Source organism: Homarus americanus, unplaced genomic scaffold, assembly GCF_018991925.1.
Source record: "Homarus americanus isolate GMGI-L3 unplaced genomic scaffold, GMGI_Hamer_2.0 scaffold6317, whole genome shotgun sequence".
Lineage (NCBI taxonomy): Eukaryota > Metazoa > Arthropoda > Malacostraca > Decapoda > Nephropidae > Homarus > Homarus americanus.
This window is the reverse complement of record NW_024730668.1, coordinates 18,138,911-18,158,854: the sequence shown is the minus strand read 5'-3', so window position 1 is coordinate 18,158,854 and position 19,944 is coordinate 18,138,911. Positions and strand designations below refer to the sequence as shown.

Genomic DNA, 19,944 nt, shown 5'->3' with positions numbered 1-19,944 from the left:
CAAGGATTCCAGCAATGCAAATTATATTCTCCCAACTTTAGTCTGTTATTTTATTTAAGATAGAAACTTAAAGCCTATCGCATAACCAGAAACCTTCGCTGGGAGAAGGGGAGGGGTTGTGAGGGAGGGAGGGAGGGAGGGAGGGGTGACAGTGACATGTTTGACAGTTGGCGCCTGTGGTGTGAAGTATTTAATTGTTAATTTATGTCCTTTAGGTTGATTTTTTTATTTTTGCTTATAAAATTTAATAGAAGTGACCAGGGTGAGGAAGGTGTCGGTGGTGGTGTGAAGTAGGTGTTGGTAGTGCTGTGAGGGAAGTGTTAGTGGTGATGTGAGGGAGGTGTCGGTGGTGGTGTGAGGTGTGAGGGAGGTGTGGGTGTAGGGAGGTGTTGGTGGTGGTGTGGGGGTGTTGGTGTGAGGGGAAGTGTTGGTGTGAGGGAGGTGTTGGTGTGAGGAGGTGGTGGTGTGAGGGAGGTGTGGGTGTTGGTGTGAGGGAGGTGTGGGTGTTGGTGTGAAGGAGATGTTGGTGGTCGTATGAGGGATATGTTGATGGTGGTGTGATGGAGGTGTTGGTGGTGGTGTGAGAGATGTTTGAGTGTTGGTGTGAGGGAGGTGTTGGTGTTGGTGTGAGGGAGGTGTAGGTGGGGGTTTCAGGGAGGTGTCGTTGGTGGTATGAGGGAGGCGTTGGTGATGGTGTGAGGGATGTGTTGGTGGTGGTGTGAGGGAGGAGTGGCTTGGTGGTGTAAGGGAGGTGTTGGCGGTGGTGTGAGGGAGATGTTAGTGGTGGTGTGAGGGAGGTGTTGGTGGTGGGGTGAGGGAGGTCTTGGTGTGAAGGAGGTGTTGGTGGTGGTGTGAGGGAGGTGTTGGTGGTGGTGTGAGGGAGGTGTAGGTGTTGGTTTGAGGGAGGTGTTGGTGTGAAGGAAGTGTGATGCAAACGTGACTGCGCCAGCTCTAGAGCCACTTACCTTTGGTAAGTCCCATTATTTGAATGTTTTTTTTTCAATTTCAATTTCAATTATTTATTCCTTGATAGAGGAAGCGGGATCCTAGTGCTGTCACTAGGTACCCCTGTACCATAACACCAGAAGCAACTGGCAAGTGTCACAAGTATATACAGTACAGTACAGTCATCCCTTGGTTATCACGCCTAATTGGGACCCGCCGAGTGCGTGATAACGAAAGTACAGAACCTATGGGATTTATTCTAATTGGTTCCAGGCACCCAAGACCCAACCCAAAGTTTCCCATTTTACGACCATTTAGACCCACTAAATATATATATAATGTTATGGTAAATATCATAAACACACACAGGCATGGCTAGGTTTATTACAAAGTGATGAAAAGGGTACGCTCAATACTGTAGTCCACAAAACATGTAGCTACGTCTTTCTTTATTTGAGTCCCCCATCATAGGAGACCGTTTTCTCTAGCTTCAGGACGCCTGAGTCCTTTGTTTTCTCTCAATCTTAGAGTGCACCAGAGACTTCGTTATTCCTTAGTAATGACACAGAATTTGAAATTGCAACCCCAATTGCAATTGTTGAGGCAACTAGATATGTCTGATTACAGCAAATGTGTTATTGTCAATTTGTAGGTGAAAGATTTTATCCTCATTAGATGCAGGTTAACATTACACCTGGAGGCAATTGCGTGATAACCAAATTCTCGGCCTGAAAAATGCACTATAACGCCAGGTGTGCAGATTTTGATGGAGGGGTGATAACGAAAATCGCGATAACCAAGTGCGCTATAACCAAGGGATGACTGTATAAATAAATATTATAAAGGGGCTTACTAAAGCTTAAGGAAGGAAGGATATTCCTTTAACACATAATTTGAATACAGTAATACCCCGATTTACGTGGTTCCCATTTACGCGGTACCCGCCAAAACCGGAATTCCCACTTTACGCAGTGCATCTGCTCACATACGCGGAGAGCCATGTTGGGCACGCGGCGCGAGTAGGTTGCGCAGTGGATGCCTTTGTTGCGTTATTGCTGACGTCAAATGACGTATCGGACTGTGATTGGGCCACGCATCCTTACCTCCCTCAGCCGCTAGGTGTGATTGGTTTAATGTAATATAACGTGCCTTCCCGCTGGCGGGTACAAGGCGCTTGACCTAGCCGCGTCAGTTACATCCCTCCCGGCAAACCCGTGTACAGTAGTGCCCCGATTTACGAGCGGTCAATTGAACCCACAGGGTACAGCGGAAATTGAAAACCGCGCAAAGTGAACAACAGAACATATGGGATTAATTCCAATAGAGACTGGCCCGACCCCGAAACTCCACTTTTTCCGACACAATACCTATGTTGTAGTAAAAGTAACATCTAAATTTTATGATGGTATGCTCACACAATTAATATTTAAGAGAAATACAGTCGCCAGGTTAATGTCCATTCAAATAATGGATTCAACCCACCCCCCCTTCCCAGCTCACTGGCTCCTACCTCTCTGAGAAATGTTTGGGTGAAAACACTAGATTTTAACGTTTAGTAATAAATAATACCTCAGACTAAAGTTAGGATAATATAATTGACATTTCTGGATTCCTTGCAGGTCAGGGAATATTTTGAATGTAAACTTCATATATTTTGCACAAAAGATAAAATATTTGCTTTGTGTAAACCAAATTATTACATTAGATCTAAAATTTGTATGTCTAATGCAAAATCCATGATGTTTATATTCAAAATGATCATCATATTGTAAGAATTCCAGCAATGTAAATTATATTCTGGCCGAGTAATTTGTATGAATTTTTTGAGCTAAAACAAATATCTTCAGGAAATAAAAATAAATAAATATTCTTCACGACACTGTCAACCAAAGTACCCCACCTTCCCTCCCCCCCTCCTCACACTCCCGCCAGCTGGGTCAGTCGATCCCAACCCTCCCCCCCACCCCCCACCTTCCCTCCCTACCAGAGAAATGTTTCGGTGAAAAAAATAGATTTTAACTTTTAGTAATAAATAATACCTCAGACTAAAGTTAGGATAATATAATTGACATTTCTGGATTCCTTGCAGGTCAGGGAATATTTTGAATGTAAACTTCATATATTTTGCACAAAAGATAAAATATTTGCTTTGTGTAAACCAAATTATTACATTAGATCTAAAATTTTTATGTCTAATGCAAAATCCATGATGTTTATATTCAAAATGATCATCATATTGTAAGAATTCCAGCAATGTAAATTATATTCTGGCCGGGTAATTTGTATGAATTTTATGAGCTAAAACAAATATCTTCAGTAAATAAACAAAGAAATATTCTTCAAGGACACTATCTGTCAATCAAAATACCCCACCTCCGCCCTCCCTCCCTTCCTACCCCCCACCCCCCACCTTCCCTCCCTACCAGAGAAGCGATTGGGAGAAAATAGTATATTTACATTTTTAGTAATAAATAATAACCCAGACTAAAGTTAGGATAATATAATTGACATTTCTAGATTCCTTGCAGGTCAGGGAATATTTTGAATGTAAACTTCATATATTTTGCACAAACGATAAAATATTTGCTTTGTGTAAACCAAATTATTACATTAGATCTAAAATTTATATGTCTAATGCAAAATCCATGATGTTTATATTCAAAATGATCATCATATTGTAAGAATTCCAGCAATGTAAATTATATTCTGGCAGGGTAATTTGTATGAATTTTATGAGCTAAATAAAAAAAAATTATACTTCACCGCGTATATGAGTAGATGCACCGCGGAAAGTGAAAGTCCGGTTCTGGCAAGGTACCGTGTAAATGAGAAATCGAGAAATCGAGAAATCGCGGAAAGTGAAACCTTGTAAAGCGGGGTAATACTGTATACAGTTATCTATTGTTCCATAAGAATGGCTGCAGCCGGACCACCACCACCGCAGAAAAACCTTGCATTACCAGGATCCAGCCGCCCTAAGCCAAAGAAGATACGACGTTCCTTAAGCTACGAAATAAAATATAAGATCATACAGGAGTTGGAGAAAGGAACAAGACAGGTTGATCTCGCGCGCCAGCATGGTGTTAACAAATCTACGATCCAGACGATCAAGAAGGATGCAGCCAAGATAAAAGAACACATGAACATCACAAAGTCTGCAGGTGCTTCAATGATCAAGTATTGTCAGAACAAGGTGCTTCTCAAGACAGAAAATTTACTTGTGTGTTACTTGATTCTTCAGGCAAGACGGAACATGGTGGTCGACATGCTGTCCGTTCAGGAGTACGCGTGAATTGTACGCAGCAGTGTCACGTAAGATGGGAATTGTAGAGCCCAAACCCTTCAATGCTTCCTCTGGGTGGCTGCACAGGTTTAAGAAGAGGAACAAGATCACCAACATTAACATTGGGGGTGAAGAAGCGAGTGCTGACCGTGTTGCGGCTAGGGATTTTTCTCCATTCATACGTGAGATTTTGAGGAAGGACAGTACAGTCAACCCTCGCTTTACGCGGTCCCACTTTACGCGTTTCCACGTTTACGCGGTACCCTGCCGAACACGGAATGCTCACTCTCCGCGGTGCGTGTACCCCTTGACGCGGAGAGCAGCTGGCGGTCCTCTCGCGCCGCGCCATTTTGGATCCAAACCACCCGCCATCTCTCCCGCCATGTTGTGTAAGCGGCGCGAGTAGGTTGCGCAGTGTATGTCTTTGTTGCGTTATCGGTGACGTCATATGACGTAGCGGACTGCGATTGGCCAAGCATCCTTACCTCCCTCCCTGCTAGCTGTGATTGGTTTAATGTAGTACTATGACGTGCCCCGCCGCGAGAGCGTTCAAGTCCCTTGCCCTACCGCGTCAGTTACACCCCTCCCGGCTACACCGTGTATATCGGTATCCATTGTTCCATAAGAATGGCTTCCACTGGACCACCACCACCACAAAGAAACCTTGCATTACCTGGACCCAGCCGCCCTAAGCCAAAGAAGACACGACGTTCCTTAAGCTACGAAATAAAATATAAGATCATACAGGAGTTGGAGAAAGGAACAAGACAGGTTGATCTCGCGCGCCAGCATGGTGTTAACGAGTCTATGATCAGGACAATTAAGAAGGATGCAGCCAAGATAAAGGAGCACATGAACAACACAAAGTCTACAGGTGCTTCTATGATCAATATTTCCATAACCGGGTGCTTCTCAAGACGGAAAAATTACATGTGAGCTACTTGGTGCGACACGCGCTCAGTTAAGGAGTACGCACGTGAACTGTATGCTGCAGTGTCACGGAAGATGAGAATTACAGAGCCCAAACCCTTTAATGCTTCCTCTGGGTGGTTACAGAGGTTTAAGAAGAGGAACAAGATCACCAATATCAACATTGGTGGTGAAGAAGCTTGTGCTGACCGTGTTGCGGCTAGGGAATTTCCTCCGTTTTTACATGAGATCATGGAGGAAGGACAGTACACCGACGACAAGGTGTTTAACATGGACGAATCTGGTCTTTTTTGGAAAAAGCTACCTTCTAAGACCTTCGTTGTGAAGAATGCCAGCAAGTGTCGGGGCCGGAAGTTGCAGAAGGAGCGCATCACCGTCCTGTTTACCACCAATGCCTCCAGTACCTGTAAGCTCAAGTTATCGGTGATCCACACAGCACGCAAACCGCACGCCTACAAGAGCATGGACATGACCAAGCTAAATGTCCACTGGCTGACCGCACGTAAGGCGTGGATGTTCTCTACACTGTCCTTCTCCTGGTTTGATGACTGTTTCGTTCCCGATGTGAAGAAATTCTGTGAGCAACAGAATGTGCCATTCAAGATTTTGTTGCTGCTTGATAACGCACCAGGACACTCGCCCCTACTGTTAGATCGTCACCCCAACATAAAAGTGGTGTTCCTTCCTCCCAACACTACGTCTATAATACAGCCCATGGACCAAGAATTGATCTGTAATGTAAAAGCTGCATTCTATGCTAAAAAATTCAAGCTCCTGAACGACTACACCAACACCAAGGAAGAGTTGCGCAACCTGAGTGACACCAACACCGATAGCAAGAGCGAAGACGACGAGGATCAACAGTTGGCAGAGCAAGAAGTACTTTTGAAACAATTCTGGAGAACATTCAACGTCAAGAAAGCTGTGGACTTCTTGGTGGAGGCATGGGATCAGCTGTCTGTAGCAACTGTTCATCACGCATGGAGACATGTGTTGCAAGGCATTCTGGGTGTTAAGCAGAGTAAATCTGTGGCTGGTGAGGTTCAGACTGTTGCAGTAGCAGTGGAACTTGCCAGAGAAGCTGCGCAGAGTGTTACAGCTGCAGGCTTCTCCGAGACCACCAACAACGACATCCTGGAGGTGATAAGGGATCCTGATGTGACTACTGAAGAGATGGTAGATGATGATGACGTCAGTGAAGAGGCAGGTGGTGCGTCATCCCAAGAAGAATGCCGCTTATCCCATAGTAATGTAAGGGGTGCCATCGAGTGTATTGAGAAAGTCAAGCTCCTCCTTTCCGACGACCCTGACGCAAACAGGTATGAAATCTTCACTACCCAGCTGTTGCAGACTATGGAGCCCTACATCAAGGTTTATCACAACAACATAAACACCAGCCGTCACCAAAGCATAACAGAGTTCTTCGCCCGCAACCCACCACAGCCAGCCCAAGCCAGTGATAGTAGCAGAGACAGTGATGATGACTTTGAGGGATTTGTCAGGGAGGCACTAGTAAGTGTGGATGACACCAATGAAGACTCACCTGAGGGCCAGTAGCCTGCCCTCTGCCTCGGAACCAGCCTCCATTCCCCTACGCCGACCCATCTCTTCTACTAACGTAAGTGTTAACCCCAACCTTGTTTTTTCTAACCTAACCTTCAGTTTATTATTCTCTTATTGATTGTTGCCGTCTACATTATGTGTGTGTGAATACCATCATAAAGTTAAGATGTTATTTTTAGTAAAACGTACGTATTGTGTCGGGAAAAAGTGGAGTTTGAGGTCGGCCTGGTCTCTATTTCAATTAATCCCATATGTTATGTTGTTCACTTTACGCATTTTTCACTTTACGCGGGCCGCCGTGGGTTCAATTAACCGCGTAAAGTGAGGGTTCACTGTACACCGACGACCAGGTGTTCAACATGGACGAATCCGGTCTGTTTTGGACAAAGCTACCTTCCAAGACCTTCGTTGTGAAGAATGCCAGCAAGTGTCGGGGCCGGAAGTTGCAGAAGAAGCGCATCACTGTCCTGTTTACCACCAATGCCTCCGGTTCCTGTAAACTCAAGTTATCGGTGATCCACACAGCCCGCAAGCCACACGCCTACAAGAACATGGACATGACCAAGCTAAATGTCCACTGGCTGACGGCACGTAAGGCGTGGATGTTTTCTGCTCTGTTCCTCTCCTGGTTTGATGACTGTTTCGTTCCCGACGTGAAGAAATTCTGTGAGCAACAGAATGTTCCATTCAAGATTGTTGCTCCTTGACAAAGCACCAGGACACTCACCCCTACTGTTGGATCGTCACCCCATCGTAAAAGTGGTCTTCCTTCCTCCCAACACCAAGTCATTAATCCAGCCCATAGACCAAGAATTAATCTGCAATGTGAAAGCTGCATACTCTGCAAAGAAGTTTAAGCTCCTGAACGACTGTACCAACACCAAGGATGAGTTGCGTAACCTGGGTGACACCGATAGCAAGAGCGACGAGGACGAGGAACAACAGTTGGCAGATCAAGAAGTTCTTGTGAAACACTTTTGGAGGAAATTTAACGTCAAGAAAGCTGTGGACTTCTTGGAGGCGGCATGGGATGAGCTGTCTGTAGCAACGGTTCGTCACGCATGGAGACATGTGTTGCAAGGTATCCCAGGTGGGAGGCAGAGTCAACCTGTGACTGGTGAGGTTCAGTCTGTTGCAGGAGTAGTGGACCTTGCCAGAGAAGCTGCGCAGTGTTTTACAGCTGCAGGCTTCTCCGAGACCACCAATGAAAACATCCTGGAGGTGATCAGGGATCCTGAGGTGACTGTCGACGAGATGCTAGAAGACGATCGCGTCAGTGAAGAGGCAGGTGGTGCATCATCCCGAGAAGAACACAAGTTAACGCATGGTAATGTTAGGGGTGCCATCGAGTGTGCAGAGAAACTGAAGTTCCTCCTTTCCGACGACCCTAACGATAACCGGTACGAAGTCTTCACCACCCAGCTGTTGCAGGCTATGGAGCCGTACATCAAGGTGTATCACAACAACATCAACACTAGCCGTCAACAAAGCATTACCGAGTTCTTCGCCCGCAACCCACCACAGCCAGCCCAAGCCAGTGACAGAGACAGAGACAGTGATGGTGACTTTGAGGGATTTGTCAGGGAGGCCCTGACAAATGTGGATGACAGTGATGGTGACTCACCTGAGGGCCAGTAGTCTGCCCTCTGCCTCGGAACCAGCCGCCATTCCCATACGCCGACCCATCTCTTCTACTAACGAAAGTGTTAAACCTAACCTTGATTTTTCCTAACATAACCTAACCTTACTTAAGTGTTAAACCTTGATTTTTCCTAACATAACCGAACCTTAGGTAAGTGTTAAACCTTGATTTTAAAACCTAACCTAACCTTACGTAAGTGTTAAACCTTGATTTTTTCTAACCTAACCTGACGTAAGTGTTCAACCTTCATTTTTCTTTTACCTGGTACAGTATATTATTCTCTTATTGATATTTCTCTTCTATATTACGTGTGTGTGCATACCATCATAAAGTTAAGATGTTATTTTTACTACAACATAGGTATTGTGTCGTCAAAAAGTGGAGTTTGGGGGCCAGCCCAGTCTCTATTTCAATTATTCCCATATGTTCTGTTGTTCCATTTACGCATTTCCCGTTTTACACGGGCCTCCGCGGGTTCAATTGACCGAGTAAATCGGGGTATTACTGTACAGTATAGTCTCGGTTTACACGGTCAATTAAACCCGTGGAGGTCCGCGTAAAACGAGAAACACGTAAACGAAATAACAAAACATATGGGATTAATAGAAATAGAGGCTGGGCCGACCCCCCAGACTACCCTTTTTCCGACACAATACGTACGTTGTAGTAAAAATAACATCTTAATTTTATGATGGTATGCACACACAATTAATATTTAAGAGAAATACAGTCATGCACCGGTTAATGTCCATTCAAATAATGGGACATAGCGAACGTCAGTGGCCTTAGAGCGGGCGCAGTCACGTTTGCATCACATATGCATCGCGTAGACATTATGTTATTTTATTAGCCCTTCCTAACCTCTGTGTTTCATTAGTTGTGTGCATTATCTAGTGAATTTAGTCAGTATTGTACAGTACAGTACACTGCAATACAGTGGTCCCTCGGTTAACAAGGTACCACTTCAGTTATTTTTATTCATTTACATGCACACACCATACTAAAAGAAACGTAAAAGAACTAAATGACCTAAGTGCAAACCTGTACTGTACATGTACTAAATGATTACGGTACTTAAATTGTTGTCTATTGCAAATATAGCTTGTTTATATTCAAATTAATCACTATCTTACAAGAATCCCAGCAATGTAAATTATATTCTCCCAGGTTGTTTGGGTGGTAAATTATAAGAGAAAAGCTTAGTCACTCTTAAGGACTGATAAATAAACACATAAACCTTCAGCGCCAACTGTAAAACATATCCGTATCTTGCCCACCCGTGACCTGCCCACTGACGTCCTGCGCAGCTATCAAACAGGTAGGTACTACCGCCTGGAAAAATATTGGAAGCATAATGTGTTGTCTAATGGTAGACCCTGCTACCATATGGCATCACGAAAATTGTGACCAAGTCCCAGGTTGCTCATCTGACTTTCTGCCTCATTTACACACAATTGCAGTTTCAATTGTTTCTCTTACTTTGACAACACAACATACATACAGTACAGTTAACCCTCACTTTACGGGGTTAATGTAACCCGGAGGGTACCGCGGAAAGCGAGAAACGTGTAAAGTGAATAACATAACATATGGGATTAATTGAAATGGAGTCCAGGCCGATCCCCAAACTCCACTTTTTGACGACACATAACTATGTTGTAGTAAAAATAACATCTTAATTATATGATGGTACATGCACACAATTAATACTTAAGAGAAATAGAGAAATACAGTCGCCAAATTAATGTCCATTCAAATAATGGACACGACTCCCTCCCCCTCTTACACTACACTGCCCGCTCTTCCCTCTCTGAGAAATTTTGGGGGGAAAACCAGGTATAGTAATAAATAATACCTCAAACTAAAGTTAGGATAATATAATTGACATTGCTGGATTCCTTGTAAGACCAGGAATATTTTGAATATAAATGTCATATATTTTTCACAAAAGATAACATACTCAGATTAAACATTTTATCTAAAAATTTTATGTCTAATGCAAAATATATGATGTTTATATTCAAAATGATCACCAAATTGTAAGAATTCCAGCAATGTAAATTATATTCTGGCCGGGTAATTTGTATGAATTTTATGAGCTAAAACAAATATCTTCAGTTAATAAAAAAAAAAAATATTCTTCACGACACTATCTGTCAATCAAAGTACCCCACCTTGCCTCCCCCCTCTTCCAACCGCGCGGTCAGTCCCAACCCTCCCCCCCACCCCCCACCAATCCTCCCTTCAAGAGATGTTGGGTGAAAAATTTAGATTTTAACATTTTGTATTAAATAATACCTCAGATTAAAGTTAGGATAATATAATTGACATTGCTGGATTCCTTGTAAGACCAGGAATATTTTGAATATAAACGTCATATATTTTTCACAAAAGATAACATACTTACTCAGATTAAACATTTTATCTAAAAATTTTATGTCTAATGCAAAATATATGATGTTTATATTCAAAATGATCACCAAATTGTAAGAATTCCAGCAATGTAAATTATATTCTGGCCGGGTAATTTGTATGAATTTTATGAGCTAAAATAAAAATCTTCAGTTAAAAAAAAAATAATATTCTTCACACGGTAACAGATGGTCGGTCGCCGGTCCCTCCCTCCCACCCCCCCACCCCCCACCAACCGTCCCTACTAGATAAATGTGTGGGAATACCAGACTGTTTACCTTTTTAGTAATAAATAATAAATCAGACTAAAGTTAGGATAATATAATTGACATTGCTGGATTCCTTGTAAGACCAGGAATATTTTGAATATAAATATCATATATTTTGCACAAAAGATAACATATGTACTCAAGAGTAAACATTATATCTAAAATTTGTATGTCTAATGCAAAATCTATGATGTTTATATTCAAAATGATCATCAAATTGTAAGAATTCCAGCAATGTAAATTATATTCTGGCCAGATAATTTGTATGAATTTTATGAGCTAAATTAAAAAAATTATACTTCACCGTGTAAAGGGGTACACCCACCGCGGAATGTGAGCATCCTGGGTTCTGGCAGGGCACCGCGTAAACTGTATATTGTTTCTCACTTTTTATCGTTTTTTTCATTTTTGTATTTATTTATGGTTCATTATTATTACTATTTTATTTTAAATTTTGAATTTTTTATTAAAAATTTTATTTACTATGAATTATTATTATTATTATTACATTTTCACCCCCCAGACCCCAATGTGGGTCAGTGACTTGTGCCCGGTTGGGCTCATCCCTGTTAAAAAAAAAAGATAATACCGGTAATGCTATGATTGGGTTATAAATATATTTATTTGTGGAATTATTATTCCGATAATTATTCATAAAACCTACGTGGTCTCCCAAGGTAAAGTCTGACAGTCTGCGTGGGTGTCGCTGAGAACTTCTTATGAAGAGTAATGCAAATAAAATAAAGTCTAAATGAATTATTTATGGGAAATACGTATTATGATCAGTAAAGAAATGCATTATTGGCCAACTCGGACACAAAGGGAAGCGGGAAAATGACCCTAAAAGTGCGTAGTGACAGTGAGCGCTGGATGTAAAAAAAAAAACACTTTCCCTTTTTTGTCTTGTCACTGGCAAATGGCGGGCAGTGCGTGATGATAGTTGCGTTTATTACCGGGGTACGTTGTTATTTTACAGTATGTTAGACAGGTTTATAATACATTTTTATTATTTTAATATACCGGTAATCTTATTTTTAATCCAGCTTCCCAAACGTACGCTTCAGTATAAATTAATTAGTGTGAGTGTTATAACGGTGTTCTCCATCACCACTCTTGACTCGCTAAACCAAAATCTGTAAGAGGTAATAATTTTATACAGTGAACCCTCACTTTACGCGGTCAATTGAACCCACGGAGGCCCGCATAAAGCGAGAAACGCGTAAAGTGAACAACATAACATATGGGATTAAATGAAATAGAGACCGGCTGACCCCCAAACTCCACTTTTTCCGACACAATACCTATGTTCTAGTAAAAATAACATCTAAATTTTATGATGGTACATGCACACAATTAATACTTAAGAGAAATAGAGAAATACAGTGGCCAAGTTAATGTCCATTCAAATAATGGACTCAACTCCCTCCCCCTCTTCTCACACTACACTCGCTGGCTCTTCCCTCTCTGAGAAATGTTTGGGGGAAACCACTAGATAATAAGGTATAGTAATAAATAATCCCTCAAACTAAAGATAGGATAATATAATTGACATTGCTGGATTCCTTGTAAGACCAGGAATATTTTGAATATAAATGTCATATATTTTGCACAAAAGATAACATATTTATTCAGAGTAAACAAAATACTTACATTAGATCTAAAATTTGTATGTCTAATGCAAAACTATGATGTTTATATTCAAAATGATCATCAAATTGTAAGAATTCCAGCAATGTAAATTATATTCTGGCCGGGTAATTTGTATGAATTTTATGAGCTAAAACAAATATCAACAGTTAATAAAAAAAAAAAATATTCTTCATGACACTATCTGTCAATCAAAGTACCCCACCTTGCCTCCCCCCCCCTCTTCCAACCGCGCCAGATGGTCAGTCGGTCGGTCCCCCCCTTCCCCCCACCAACCCTCCCTACCAGAGAAATGTTTGGGAGAAACCAGAATATTTACCTATTTAGTAATAAATAATACCTCAGACTACAGTTAGGATAATATAATTGACATTGCTGGATTCCTTGTAAGACCAGGAATATTTTGAATATAAATGTCATATATTTTGCACAAAAGATAACATTTACTCAGAGTAAATAAAATACTTAAAGTAGATCTAAAATTTATATGTCTAATGCAAAATCTATAATGTTTATATTCAAAATGATCATCAAATTGTAAGAATTCCAACAATGTAAATTATATTCTGGCCCGGTAATTTGTATGAATTTTATGAGCTAAAACAAATAACTTCAATAAATAAACAAAATATACTTACCGAAATACTATCTGTCAATCAAAATACCCCACCTCCCCCCCTCTTCCCACCTGCTACCTGGGTCCCTCCCTCACCCCCACCTTCCCTCCCTACCAGAGAAATGATTGGGTTATAACAGTATATTTACATTTTTAGTAATAAATAATACCTCAGACTAAAGTTAGGATAATATAATTGACATTGCTGGATTCCTTGCAAGACCAGGAATATTTTGAATATACACGTCATATATTTTGCACAAAAGATAACATATTTGCTCTGAGTAAACAAAATACTTGCATTAGATCTAAAATTTGTATGTCTAATGCAAAATCTATGATGCTTATATTCAAAATGATCATCAAATTGTAAGAATTCCAGCAATGTAAATTATATTCTGGCCGGATAATTTGTATGAATTTTATGAGCTAAATAAAAAAATTATACTTCACCCGCGTATATGAGTAGATGCACCGCGTAAAGTGGGAATTCCGGTTCTGGCAGGGTACCGCGTAAATGTAGAAACGCGTAAAGTGAAACCGCGTAAAGCGAGGGTTCACTGTACCCGGTATTTAAGACGATCCCTAATTTTGGGCTGATATTTTTAAGGTTCAAATTCCGTCTTATAGGCCGAGATATACGGTATACTGTATGTGCTGTCACTAGGTTTCAAGCCAGGCTAGACATGAGTGATGAGACAGATGATCCTCCACAACTATCTACTACCGCACAGAATGGTTCTGGGGACCTTGGTGGTAACGCTGCACTGGCAGGTAGTACCTCAGAACCAGGATGGTGATTTACTCACTCAACTCATGACCCCTGAAAAACTGATTGAAGCACAAAAGACTGACCCAACATTGGCTAAAATTCATAACAAAGCTGTTGATGAGAAGGAGATAGAGAAAACTCCTTCTTTCTACTACAAGGACGGTATTCTGGTTAGGTTCTATAGACCAACTAATCTGTCGATTGACGACACTTGGGCTGAGACCCATCAGGTAATATTGCCAATGTCAGTTAGGAAGACTGTGATGGAGGTCGCTCATGAAGGGTTTGGTGGACACCTCGGCAATAATAAAACCTACCGCAAATTTTGCAGGATTATTATTGGCCTGGATTGAAAAGGGGTGTATCAAAATTATAAACTGTTGCCACATTTGCCAAATAACAGGAAAGCCTTGTCAGCCAATTCCCCTTATCCTTTACAACCCATTCCGGTTCCCTCGGAACCTTTTCGAAAAATAATAATTGACTGTGTGGGCCCATTGCCAAAAACTAAGAAAGGCAACCAATATATCTTAACAATCATGTGTCCCACTACCAGGTGTCCAGAGGCTTTCCTGTTAAAAAATATCTTTGCTAAAACTATTATTCAACATTTAGTGCACATGTTTACCACTTTTGGCATTCCTCAGGAAATACAGTGATAGAGGTACCAGCTTCACCAGCGACCTCTTCAAAAAGGTACTCAAAGAGATAGGCATTAGGCAGACCCTGTCCACCGCTTATCACCCGGAGTCACAGGGAGCCCTTGAGCGGCATCAGACAGTAAAGTCCATGTTCTGCAAGTTTTTTGTGAACACCAGGAATGCTAAGATGAAGGTTTGGATTATGTCTTGTTTGCTATAAGAGAAGCCCCTCAAGATTCTCTTGGCTACTCACCTTTTGAGATGCTGTTTGGTAGGAAGGTTAGGGGGCCTTTAAAACTAGTCAAAGAAAGATGGCTTAACCCTACTTCTGACCATACTACCACCACGTCAGATTACCTTAAAAGACTTCAAACCACCTTGAGTAGAGTATGCCAACTCACAAAAGAGAACCTGTTAACATCTCAGACTAAGGTGCAACATCACTATGATAAACATGCCAAGAGTTCAGTGTTGGAGAAAAAGTCCTAGCCTATTTCCCTATTCCTGGCTCTTCCATGTAAGCGAAGTACCATAGCAGAAGAAAATTAATAAAGTTAACTATATAATTTCAACCCCAGAATGTAAGAAGGCCACCCAGCTTACCCACATAAATCTACTCAAACCTTCTCTAAGTAGAGGAGCCTGCCGAGGACTCCCCGAGATTACCCTGTAACATTATAAATCCTGTAGCTACTAAAGACCCAACAACTCCCTGGAGTGGTATGGTAAACTCAGAAATTATATACAACCTACCGTCGTACTTAAACATCTTACCATCTTAACAGAGTCGTTCGTTATCCGAAAATTTCATTAATCGAATCTATTATTTCAACGGGATATTGGGTAATTGGTTCCAACTCACAGAAAAGTACATACAAAGTACTATATACCAGTAATAGAATTAACAAAACATTAAATATAAACTAAATACAGTTCTGTACTGTACAGTATTCTGTACAATAATAAACAAAAAACAATAGAATACCATATTCTAACTTACTTTGAGGTGTGTATGTCGTATTACCGGTAGCTTTGTTTACATATCAAACAGCTGATTGTAGAGGCAGTCGATGATGATGCCATATTGTTTACAGAGGCATTGGTTCTAATGACTTCTTCATGTTTCATAATAATTTCAGCACTCTATATTATCAATATGTTAACTAAATTTCAGAATGACCAATAATTTTAATGTAAAAATGTAAAAATATTCAAGAGACCAACAAAATCGATGTTCACTCCACTGTAAACAAAGTTAAACTGAGAAGGGTTGTTGGGTGATTCAATCAGCTGATGGGCACACAAAAACTGTTCCCTGAACTGTCTATATTATCAATATGTTAAATAAATTTCAGAATGACCAATAATTTTAATATAAAAAATGCAGAAATATTCAAGAGACCAACTTTCTTGATATTTACTTCACTGGAAACGAATGTAAACATAGAACCAATTACTGTATTGGCGGACTAGCCGATCAGCTGATGCGCACAACAAAACGTGTTTGTCGTAAGGATTTCGTTAATCGAAGTTTTGTTCGTTTAATCAAACTGAAAATCATTATGGGAACTAATTCGTTAACCGAAATTTCATTATTGAACCGTTCGTTAACCGAGGGACCACTGTAGTTGTGTACTTTTTATCATTAGTTAGGTAGGTTTTGTTCTTGATTGTGAACCAATTTCATGCTTTAGGGATCAGATTTTGAAGTATTTTTGTCATTGGGGAACCAAAGCTTTTTTTCCCCATATGTTCTTTTATTTATGATACGTAAATTTACCTAATGAATGACGTTTTTGGTGCTTATTCATATCTTTAAGGATACCTGTATACAGTACAGGGGGGGGGGGGGTAAATTTATTTTAACAAACTTTTAGATAATATATTAAAGTTATTTTGGTAAAAATATGAGGTTTCTAACTTAATTAGAATCGATTGTATAGGCTCCAGTATAAACAGTTCTCATGTTTTTCATAAAACAATTGAGTCCCATAATTATATTGTCAATATATTTTGTTTAAGGACCTTTTATTGAAAGTCTTGTAGAGAATTTATTCAAAATCATTATGGGACCAAGATTATGGATATTTAGAGCAGATACTGTGAATAAAAGTATATTCACTTTTTCGCTAGCTGTAAAGATTTTTGTATGACACTACGGCCTAAATGTAATGGGAAAGGGAATGAGATATGTACAGTAGCTAAAACAAGTATCTGTGCATACTTTGTGGGAACAATATGAGACCATGGAAGATAAAGTTTGAGGGCTGTCACTAGTCACACGTAAAATTTCGGAGCATATCAACCCCCACCTGCACAGATACAGTAATATCTCCATTAGCCGGAATGCCCCAAATCTGAAACTCTCCGACGGCCGGAATTGAAATTTTCACGGAAAATCATTCCCAAAGCCGGATTTTCCTGAAAATTCCGGCTTTGGGAATGATTTTCCGAGGGGCACATTTTCCGGAAAATTTCAAGAAAATTTTCCCAATACCCGGATAATTCCGGGGATGGGGGAGTTTTATCCGGGCTTGAGAAATGAAAATCAGGCGCATTTTCTGGAAATGTGAAGAAAAATTTTCTGTTACCGGGAAAATTCCGAGGATGAGATATTTTTCTGGGTTCGAGAGATGATGTAATAGGCATTTTCTGTACGAGAAAATTTTTCCATTACCTGGAAAATTCCGGGGATGAGAGATTTTTTGTTGCAGCTTTGAGAGTCGTCTCATTACCTGGAAATCTATCATTCCCGGAAGTACTCTGCACCAATTGTTCCGGCTAACGGGGATATCACTGTAGTTGTTTTAGCTACTGTACCTGTACATAGTTTAGGCTCTTGAAAAAACTTCCCCATCACCCAGAAACATTCTGGGAAGTGCGATAGTGTCTGCCCATGCAAGATGGATAGTTAAAACTTTAAAAAAAAACTTTCCCAAGTACTGTACTGTACCCATAAAAATTCCAGGTATGTGCAATTTTTTCCAGGGATGACAAGTTTGTCTCAATACCTGGAAGAGCTCTGCACCAATTATTCTGGCAAACGGGGATATCACTTGTATTAGAGAATCTGTTATACTGTATTACCTTTGGTTGATTTGTTGACTGGAACCTCAGGAATTTTAAATACACTTTCCTGCAAAGAGAATAATAAAGGTTATTCAACATGTTGAAAATAGAAATTAATTAATTAACCAAGATCACTTAATGGAATAAAATACAGCTAGACCCCGACTTACGACTGCTACGACTTACGACCGTCGGTACTTACGACCGCCGCAGATTTTTTATTTTTTTCAAATGACACACATTTTCTATACCGAAACGTTTCCAGTTAATGTAGTCTCCATGTATAATTAGAAAATGATGGGGGCCCCATGTGCATTCAGCTGACTACATTAAAGGTAAGTGCTCAGTCACACTGTAACCATTCCTCATTACTTTTACTGTACTGTAGATTTTTTATTAAAAAAAAAAAAAAAAAAAAATTATCTATGTCGGACTTACGACCATGTCGGACTTACGACCTGGATTTGGGTCCCTAACCCCGTCGTAAGTCGGGGTCTAGCTGTATAAGAAAAACTTTACTGAAACTATTTGGTCTCCAACATGGTCATTCTCCTTAGACTGTTAATTACAGCCCAACCCTATAATAATATCCCAGGTAATTCGGTAGACTATTTCCTACAGTTTTTACACCATTCTTAACCCTCTCAGCCTCGGAGCCTGAGACACATACGTGCATGAAAACTTACGCTCAGCCTCGGAGGTTTTTGCCGAAAAATCATTTTTTTTTTATGGCTCATTTCACTGCCATGGAATTGTTTTAGTAATTGTAATGGGGTGTCTTGTACCATAAAATTGTCTGAAAAATTGCATGGAACCATAAAAAAAGTAAAATTCTTGAAATTGGAGTCACGTTTTTTAGTATAAGTTGAAAAAGTAAGAAATGTTTAGTAACATCTCGATTTCCATTCACATTCTGCTTGTACAGGGGCCCCCCCAAGTTTGCGGATTTTTATTTTGTGGTCCTCTATTATTCGCAGATGACACCCTGGATGTACCCAAGAATGTCTGTGGTTTTAATGTTGCAGGCATTTTTGTGGCTGGGACAGGGATCCATTTATTCTAGAGACAGTAATTTCCTTTACCTGTACAGGTGCTCCTCTACTTAAGAGCATTCAACTTACAAACTTTCAGAGATACCAACATCATCACTGAAGGGGGTTACCTGCCAGAACAGGTGTTTAATGTGGATGAGACTGGAATATTTTGAAGAAAATTACAGATAGAACAAACATTACCTAAGAGGAGAAGAGTGAGCCAGGTTTTAAGGCTGTATTAAAGGGTATAGCTGAATTAAATATCCATAATCTTTTCATTTTTACAATATGTTTGGTATCTACAAGAGTAAAGTTGGACTAACAAACACGCCTCAGGAACGTAACTCGTTCGTAAATAGAGGAGCACCTGTATTGTAAATATGTGTGTGTATGTGTAGACACACACACACAAAACATGCAAATAAATAATAATAGGAAAATACTCTCACGAATAATCAGAAACAAATTTAATAAAAATGTGACAGTCTACCCTCAAGTTCGTGCTTTATTAATAAAGTAATAAAGCACAGACTTGAGGGTAGACTGTCACATTTTTAATAAATTTGTTTCTGATTATTTGTGAGAATATTTTCCTATTATTATTTATTTGTATGTGTTTTGTGTGTGTGTGTGTGTGTGTCTACACACACACACACACACATATACAATACATGTAAAAGAAATAATTGTCCTAAGGACAAACACATAAGGGGAATATACATTTCTTTGTACACAAGTAAAAACGTAACCACCACCACCACCACCACCCCCCCCCCCAAATGTTATTAAAGGATTTGGCGATTTGGAGAACCTAACCCCCGCGAATTTGGGGGGACCCCTGTATTATGGTGTTCATTAATATGTACTACAGGTTGTACCTCTCTAGTCTGGCATTCTGTGGTCCGGAAACTCCCGTGGTTTGGCACGATTTTAGTTTGTCCAAAAGGTAGATAGGCAGCTTTTTTTTTCTGCATTATTATTATTATTACAGGAGTATTAAATTTTTGCCCCTCAGGCCCCAATGTGGGTCAGTGACCTATGCCCGGGTGGGCTAATCCCCATAAAAAACAAAACAAAAACAAAGCCGCAGGAAATTAAGGTTTGTTTACATCCGGCAGTTC

At 40.3% G+C, this 19,944-nt stretch overlaps 1 protein-coding gene across 1 annotated transcript in view; it reads right to left on the bottom strand.

Annotated features, from left to right (window-relative positions):
- LOC121867259 (squamous cell carcinoma antigen recognized by T-cells 3-like) overlaps positions 1 to 19,944 on the bottom strand; it is a 90,733-nt gene that overhangs the window by 8,219 nt on the left and 62,570 nt on the right. Inside the window, exon 12 of the mRNA XM_042367119.1 lies at positions 17,808 to 17,856. Within this exon, the coding sequence (XP_042223053.1) occupies positions 17,808 to 17,856 (49 nt within the window). The remainder of the gene's footprint in view (positions 1 to 17,807; positions 17,857 to 19,944) is intronic.